Source organism: Capricornis sumatraensis, chromosome 14 (assembly GCF_032405125.1).
Source record: "Capricornis sumatraensis isolate serow.1 chromosome 14, serow.2, whole genome shotgun sequence".
Taxonomy (NCBI): domain Eukaryota; kingdom Metazoa; phylum Chordata; class Mammalia; order Artiodactyla; family Bovidae; genus Capricornis; species Capricornis sumatraensis.
The window spans coordinates 59,131,480-59,140,485 of NC_091082.1; the positions used below are offsets into that span (position 1 = coordinate 59,131,480).

At 50.1% G+C, this 9,006-nt stretch overlaps 1 protein-coding gene across 1 annotated transcript in view; it reads right to left on the reverse strand.

Annotated features, from left to right (window-relative positions):
• PLEKHM2 (pleckstrin homology and RUN domain containing M2) overlaps positions 1 to 8,189 on the reverse strand; it is a 39,134-nt gene extending 30,945 nt beyond the window's left edge. Inside the window, exon 1 of the mRNA XM_068985884.1 lies at positions 8,130 to 8,189. Coding sequence (XP_068841985.1) covers positions 8,130 to 8,189 — 60 coding nt within the window. The remainder of the gene's footprint in view (positions 1 to 8,129) is intronic.
• Positions 8,190 to 9,006: the final 817 nt, after the last annotated feature.

Below are 9,006 nucleotides of genomic sequence, written 5' to 3' on the forward strand. Positions count from 1 at the left end.
ACCTGCAGATTTCAAGTCTACGTTAGTTCTTCCCTTGTTCTTACATATTACTGGATTTTTCAGAATCTTCTACTTCCAGCTCTCAAGTACAGACACCCAAGGAAGAGGGTAGTCTTTAGGAAAGGAATATTTTCTTCCTTCTACATTTCTATAATGTTTGTGAATACTTAGAAGCAAAAGGAAAAGAAGATAAACTACAAATATTTAAGATGGGAGAATGTCTGTGGTGCAGGGCCAGCTACTTTGCTGAAAAGACAGAGAAGCTCTCGGGGCCCTGAGTGGTTGTAACAGTGACCAGTGGTATGACCTGTAACAATGACCTGCTGGTAACAATGACCCTGGGTGGTTGTAACGATGAGCTGACCTCTCAGCTCCAGCCAAATGGATGCTCCCAGAAACTGTCCTTATTCTCCTGCTTCAAACTGAAGTTCTAGGACATTCACACCACAAACAAACCACAATGAGGAGGAGGACAGGGCTGGAAAGGGATGGTCACCTTAGTTCAGACCCCAGGGAGGAGAGCTCTGGGACCAGGGTCACCCACTCCAACCTTACACTGTGGGGTCCCGGCTCCATCAGCATTGAGGTCGCCCAGAAGAGCTTTTTATCTATGGAGGAAAAGCCCTGTTTGCTCCCCTAGGACATAAGGGCATCCCCAGCCTCAGGGGCACCACACTCTTCTTGCCACGGTGGCAAATTGTGATGCCAGAGATGAGCAGTGAAGACCCAAACGGTGAGAATGACCCACCCAAGAGCCCCCTGCTGCTACTACTGCTGCTAAGTTGCTTCAGTCGTGTCCAACTCTGCGCAACCCCATAGACAGCAGCCCACCAGGCTCCCCCGTCCCTGGGATTCTCCAGGCAAGAACACTGGAGTGGGTTGCCATTTCCTTCTCCAATGCATGAAAGTGAAAAGTGAAAATGAAGTCGCTCAGTCGTGTCCGACTCTTCGTGACCCCATGGACTGCAGCCTACCAGGCTCCTCCATCCATGGGATTTTCCAGGCAAGAGTACTGGAGTGGGGTGCCATAGAGCACATACATATGCCAACTTTCTCTTCCCACAATGCTCACACCCCGAATATCAGCTCCTTTCTTTCCACACTGAAACGTCTTGCCCACTCTACCCTCACTCAATCTTAGTTTTTAGGCCTGACATTTCCATCAGCCAGCAGCAGGCTTCCAGTTTTGCTGGGAATTTCTTTCCACAATGGGCTCCAGCTAGATGAGTTTGAGAGGGACCCACAGGAAAGGCCACTGCTCCATCTGACACTTGGAGTGTCCACTGTGACTACAGAGATGGCTGGGGACTGTCCTGACTAACAGGGGCTGCTGCCGCCGCCAGATGGAGACCTGTTTCCGTGTGGCCGCCATTCATCACATAGGGCTGTGCAATTTGGACAGGCCCAATGCTAGAGCCCAGGCACGGAAAAAGAGAGGGCCCAGGGTGGCCTGCGATGGGGCAGCAAGGACTACAACGTCACCAGGCTTCAAACAGAGCCCTAACGTCTTATAAAAGGAGAACCATAGTGAAGCGAGCAGGCAGGGCTCAGAGCAGTGACCACTTCTCACTGGCGTCTCATGCTGGGCCTGGGTGGGGTCACTCAGGGGGTCAGGGGTACACTTAAACGGTTCCTGCTTGAGGGCCCTTGGGCCCCTCCCACCCTCTTCAGGGAGCCTCTGTGCTGTGAGAGAGGACAGAGGCAGAGAGACAGCTACCAGTGACTTCAAGACTTGGGCAGGGGACGGGGAGCCCTTAGCATTTCTGTGTGGATATTTATTATTTTATTAAGCTCTTTGCCAGGGTGACTCAGGTCATTAGGGGTTTTCAGAATGCTTAAGATTTTCAAACTCTTAAGGGTTTTTCCATGAAGCCAAGAGAACAAAACTATTGACTGAAACCAAATGGTCAGTGTAATCCCCACATAGATCTAACTACCAGGCCCACTCTGGGAATGAGATGCTCGAGCTCATTTTTAATGTATAAGCAGATCTAACCTCTCTGGAGGAGTGGAAAACAGGAAAGACACAAGCCTAACCACCGAAGCCAGCTGCACGGCCAGGCGAGGTTGAACAGCTGCAGCTCTAAGACCAGTATCTGCAGACCCCAACTGGGAGACCCCCGCTCTGCACAGGGTGTGTATCTGGCCAGAAATAGAAGGCCATTCAGAGCCCACCCCAGAGGGGCAATCCACCGAGAGTGAGGGTGGTGGGGACTTGGCCTGTCCTCTGCAGGAGAAGGCTGTCCCAGCCCGGGAACATTCTCTCAAAGAGGGGTTACTTCATCAAAATCCATTTATTCACCCTGTTTAAGGGGATCTAAATCAAAGCTGAGGAGGTAGAGAACTGGGGCCACTTACTTTTTATTTTATACACTTCTGAGGTATTTGTGTGGTTTTTTAAAAAACAACTACTCGTTTTCCTAGGCTAAGGGCTCACTCAACCATCACAGTCAGTGTCCCTCTTGCAAGTCATGTTACCTCTTGAGGCAAGTCTTCCCTGACTGCCCCCCAACCCTCCCACTCCCTCCAGCAGATGCCTCCTGCTCACCACCTTATCCTGCCTGGCCTTCAAGCCACATCACAATCAGAAGGTCTTTGTATTGGCTTGTGTGTATGCACACTATGTCGGGTCCGACTCTTTGCAACCCCATGGACTGTAGCCTGTCAGGTACCTCTATCCATGAGATTTCCCCAAGCAAAAACATTGGAGTGGGTTGCCATTTCCTTCTCCAGGACATCTTCCCGACCCAGGGATCAAAACTACATCTCTTGCATCTCCTGCATTGGCAGGCAGATTCTTTACCAGCTGAGCCACCGGGAAAGCCCTTGAATTGCTCTGTCTGCTAATGTATCGCTCTCCCCTCCTACTGGAATATCCACTCCACAGATCTTGTCTGCCGTGCTCGCTTCTACCTTTTAGGGCCGAGGGCACTCAGGACAGAAGGTGATCAGCAAAAGTTTTTGAAAGTCAAGATTACCTGGACATCTGGTAGTATTAACGGGAGTGACTGCACTGGCTCCACAAACCTGGCATGGTGCAAAAATCCAGTGACAATACAGACTTCATTAACTATATGGAACCAGCCATCACACCAATTTCCCTGAACATGATCCCCAGCCTACCCTAGGGAGGCTATTTTTGTGCACAAATAATAGCTCTGCACCAAATCTAGCCTGCAACCTGTATATGCAAAAAAGGTTTAGGGGAACACAGCCACACCCATACATGTATGGATTGTCTGTGCTTGCTTTTGAGTTGAACTGAAGAGTTTCGACAAAGACCACATGGGCTGAAAATATTCACCATCTGGCCTGTGAGGAAAAAGTCTGGCAAACTGTGAGCATGAAGAAACAGAAGTGTAGTGTAAGACTTTGAAAACTACCCCAGAGAAAAAAAACGGCAGGGTTCACACAGACACTCGCCACTGCTAGTGGTAGCTAATGTCTTATTCAGGCCGTGTTATGTGCGAGATACTGTGCTCTAAGATATTTTGCTCTGTAATTTAATTCTCATTACAACTGTGAGTAGGTTCTGATTGCTGAGGCTAAATGAGGTCCAGTAATTTGCCAGGGTCAACAGAGTCAGTGACAAACCTAATTCAAACCCCAAACGAGGTCTGTGTGCTCTGAAACTTGTACTTCGAGCCACCATGCTGGACAGCTTCCATGGAAAGCACTTTCCAGCCACAGTGAAAGGAACTCTCAGCACTCTTGAGACTGGTATATCTCCTCATCATCCTCAGAAGACCACCTGGATGTCCCTGCTGCCTTGGGATACTTTGCTGTTTTTGTTCAGTCGCTCAGTTGTGTCCAATGCTTTGTGACCCCATGAAGGGCAGCACACCAGGCTTCCCTGTCCTTCACTGTCTCCTGGAGTTTGCTTATTGAGTTGATGATGCCATTCAACCATCTCATCCTTGGGGACGTTAAATGCCCACTATTTTCTATCTTAAATGCCCACTTCTTTTCTGTCTCTGAATTCTACTGATTTGTCAAGATTCTGTCCAAGCTTGCCTTCTCTGAAGCTTCTCCTTGTCCTGGTGATTAATTCTTCACCTGGTTAAAATTCTTCCTCCAACCAATATATGAACTGTTGGCGGGTGAAGGCTGCCTTAGACAGCACAGAACCTTTGCTCAGAATGCAAGCATATGCAACAGACATGCTCCTCAGAAACAAAACTCCCATGAAAACCACAGCCTCCTCTCCCCTGGAGAAGATGCTACTTAACAGACCAGTTCAAATGCCAACACTGCCTTTGACTTGGATGTCTCTCTCTCTAGCTGTTAACAAATTGGCAACCACAAGCTTTATCATCTGCACCTGAGACGTTTCATAAGGAACTCTTTTTATTGCTATCATAAGGAACGTGCCTTTCATTGCTATCTTTGTCATTTTCCTGTGCCAACTATTAAATTCTCCAGTTCTCTCCAATCCCCACAGATCCTGCCTTCATATCAGCTACTGCATTTCTCGGGTTATAGGGCATGTTCAGCATCACAAAATCTCGATGTGAGAATAGCTGAACTCAACAAGGCTCTTGAGAGTCCCTTGGACAGCAAGGAGATCAAACCAGTCAATCCTAAAGGAAATTAACCCTGAATATTCATTGGAAGGACTGATGCTTAAGCTCCAATAACTTGGCCACCTCATACGAAGAGCTCACTGGAAAAGACTCTGCTACTGGGAAAGATTGAGGGCAGGAGGAGAAGGGGGCAACAGAGGATGAGATGGTTGGATGGCATCATCAACTCAATGGCCATGAGTTTGAGAAAACTCTGGAAGATAGTGAAGGATAGGGAAGCTTGATGTACTGCAGTCCATGGCATTTCAAAGAGTTGGAAACGACTGAGCGACTGAATAGCAACGCTGCTTAGGGAGGGTGGTTGCGCTTGAGGGCATCATTTCTGGGGTGATGGCTATAGTTGTTTCTTGCCGTAGGTGCTGGATACATGGATGTGCTCACTTTGTGAGAACCCATTCAACTGTATGTTTAGAATTGTAGGTATATTCTATTTCAGTAAAAAGTTCTCAAATATCCTATGTAAACATAGCTTACACATGTGGATCTTTTTTTTTTTTTGCAGAAACCCACACCTCATTTTATTCATGAAACATCCTTAAAAAGGACGGGTCAGACCATCTTACCAGAGGTAGCATGGAAGAAAAGGCAAAGCTACTCTCATGGTGACATAAATATGTAGGTGAGACTGATGTTCAAGGTCAAATATGACCCCAAGACTGTGAGCCCTCAAAGCCTACCCCTGTAGCTGAACTGATTCCTATTAGAAGCAGATACTCTGATTCAGAAAACCAAATGCCCTTCATGTGTGAGAATCAAAATAGTTTTCTGAAACATGACATACAAAGGAAGTGGGTAACAAGTCTAAATGATATATAGCAATATTTAGGTGCTAAGGCCTTCAGCCATCTTCAGACCTTGTAAAAGTGAAGAACTGCCTGACCACAAACAAAGAGAAAAAGCGACCACTTATGCTACACACTGAATGTATTTGCTTTTTAGTAGTGTCTGACTCTCTGTGACCCTAGGGATTGCAGCACACCAGGCTTCCCCATCCTTCACTATCTCCAGGAGTTTGCTTAAACTCATGTCCATTGAGTCAGTGATGCTATTCAATTATCTCATCCTCTGTTGCGCCCCCTTCTCCTCCTGCCCAAATGTATGCCCCTCCCCAAATTCAGATGTTGAAATTCTAACCACCAATGTGATGGTGTTAGGAGGTGGGGCCTTTGGGAGGTGATTAGGTCATGAAGGTGGAGCCCTCAAGAATGGGATTAGAGCTCTTATAAGAGACCCAGGAGAGCTCCCTCCCCCAAAACCATGTGAGGGCACAGGGAGAAGTCAGCAGTCTTCAGCCATAAAGACAGCCCTCACCATTTTTTTGTTGTTGATAAATCACTCAGTTGTGTAAGACTCTTTGCCACCTCCATGGACTGTAAGGCTCCTCCTGCCAGGCTCCTCTGTCCATGGGATTCTCCAGGCAAGAATACCGGAGTGGGTAGCCATTCCCTTCTCCAGGGGATCTTCCCAACCCCAGGGATCGAACCCAGGTCTCCTGCATTGCAGGCAGATTTTTTACCATCTGAGCCACCAGGGAAATCCAGAACCTCACCATGCTGGGACTCAAGTATTTTCAGGCTTCCAGCCTCCAGAATCATGACAAATAAATTTATGTTGTTTTATAAGCCACCCAGTCTTTGGTGGTTTGCTTTAGCAGCCCAAACAGACTAAGACAACTTTTGAAGACTGGGTTAAGCACCATGCTAAACACCCTACACACAGACTCTCAACAAATCTTCCCAAGAGCCCTGATTTTATCCCTGCTTTATAGATGAGAAACCAAGGCACAGAGAGGGTAAGGAACCTACCTAAGGTTACACGGTTGTTCATTGGCAGGGCGGGATTGAGCCCAGGCCGCCAGACTCCAGAATCCATGCTCTTAAACACGACACTTGCCATGCCTCCTGTTGTGATGTACCTGGGGACAAGCTTCCAGTTTCTAGTGTGTGACATACCTTCTTGTCATGCTTGTCCAAGCACATACCATGATAAGAATCTTGGCCAACACACCCAACTCTTTCATAAGTGGCAGGCTGACTTACAGAGTAGATCCCTGCTCTCAAAAGATGCATGCTGATGCACATGTCCAACCTCCTTCTACCTGGACTCTCCCCATTTATTTGTAAGTTAGAGATTAAAAATCAAAATGTGTGGCCTACCTGAAGCCACAATCAGCCCAGGTTAGACTAGAAAGGTGCCTACCTGAAGCCACAATCAGCCCAGATTAGATTAGAAAGGTCTATTGTCTTCTTTTGTCTTCACTGCCAAAGATGGATTGCTTTTAGACAAAGTATTTGCTCATCCTACACGCCTTTAGTAAGCAAAAAACAATGCCCCACTGCATAAGCAAAGCTTAGGAAAACTAAAACTTTTGTCAGATGTCTACAATGCTGCTTTTAGTTTTACTTTTAGAGGAACATTATAGTAAGAGCACATTTTGAATCTCCTTTTCTTTTTAAGCCACATCAGTCTTTATGAATGGTAAAATTGCTGGTCTATGTTGCTTTTGAGGAATTTAAGTGGGGATAGAGGGGAACATTATTGTTTAAACATAATGGTTCATTTAATGAATTCTCTTCATTTTGGAAGCAATCAATCTGATGAGCCTTCTCTTGCCCCTCACATCATCCCCCCACGACCTACCCCAGTTTCTGAGACTATGGGGTGAACTAGCAAGTCAAATTAGGAAAACACTGCAACAATATTCCTCAAATGATGGTCAATTCTGGTTTGGTTTTAAGTGAATATGAATCCTACCTTTTGGCATGGGGACCCTTTCTCAGGTGAGCTTACTTCTTCATACAGGTAGTTATTAATATATGCCTTTAATAGGTCATATTTTTTTCTCTACTTGGAATTGGGACATTGATCTCTCCTGCAGGGAGCATCATACACTGTGGTGTCACCAAGTTCTATAGGTCTCTGTCCAAAATGCAAAGTACTTTAGTTCTCAATCAAAGCTCCGAAGTGAGCCTCTTCAAAACTGCCATCCTTGGGCAAGATTATTCAAGAAACTTCCCAGGACCAGAGGCAATGTCACCCCGAACTGGGAAGACTGGAAGCTGCTTGTCACGGGCCGTGACCCTGACTGCCGACTCCCCGAGATGCAGGCACAGGGCGGATGGAGGATGCAGCGATGCCGCCCAGAGATGCGCGGCAGGTGGGGCCCTCCCAGAGCTTTTTTGCCGCTACGCTCAGAGTAGGGGGTCCTGGCGAGTGGCAGCCCCTCTAAGTGACGCAGGGCCCCTGGGCCTGGCTGTGTGGAAGCTCCCAGGACGCTGACCTCAACTTTGTTCTGTAAAAATAGCTCAGAGGCAGCGGCGCTCACGTGAGCCGCCCAGGCTTCTTCTCCATCGTCCAGGGGCTCCCGGCGGCTTCTCGTCCCCGGGGTCGCGGAGGGGAAGGGCGGTGTCCTGAGCCCCGGTGACAGGAGGAACCCCGGGCGAGCGACCCGAGGAAAGGAGGGGGCGCTGGGTGGGGTCGAGGGCCCGACCCGGGCAGGCCGGGTTGGCCTTGGGGCCTGGGCCGGGCCGGGCAGGCCGCGCTCACCTTCTTCACCGACAGCGAGATGTTCTCCAGAATCCGGTCCTTCACCTCCCGCGGCTCCATGGCGCCGCCGCCGCCGCCGCCCCGCCGCCGCCGCTTCCCGCGCCGGGGCCCCGGGGCCGCCGCCAACCGCTGCCGCCGGCCGTGCGGGGGCTCCGTCGTGCCGGCCGCGGGGCCCGGCGCCCGCCGCCCGGCCCTCGCCTCGCCCGGCCCCTCGCTCCGCCGCGGCCCGGCGGCTCCGGAGCGCGGCCGGCGGGGAAGGAGGCTGTGCGCGGCGGCGACCGCGGCGGCGGCAGGAACTGATGTCAGGCGGGGCGGCGCCTAGGCCGGCGGTCGGGCTGGGACGCCGGCGCCGCGTCGCGCCGGGGAAACCGGGAATTGGGAGACCCCCCTTGGCCTCCAGACCCAGGCGCCCCGGCCCCACCTCAGAGACCCTGGAGACCCTCCCCCCGCTCCGGGGAGGACCCTCCAGTCGGACTCCCGGGACCTGGAGACCCCGCCCCCGCCCGCCAGAGGCCACCCGTAGCCTCCCCTTCCTTAGCCCCAGTTGAGTTCAGTTGCTCAGTCGTGTCCGACTCTTTGCGACCCCATGAATTGCAGCACGCCAGGCCTCCCTGTCTATCACCAACTCCCGGAGAGTTCACCCAAACTCATGTCCATCGAGTCGGTGATGCCATCCAGCCATCTCATCCTCTGTTGGCCCCCTTCTCCTCCTGCCCCCAATCCCTCCCAGCATCAGAGTCTTTTCCAATGAGTCAACTCTTCGCATGAGGTGGCCAAAGTATTGGAGTTTCAGCTTTGGCATCATTCCTTCCAAAGAACACCCAGGACTGATCTTTAGAATGGACCGGTTGGATCTCCTTGCAGTCCAAGGGATTCT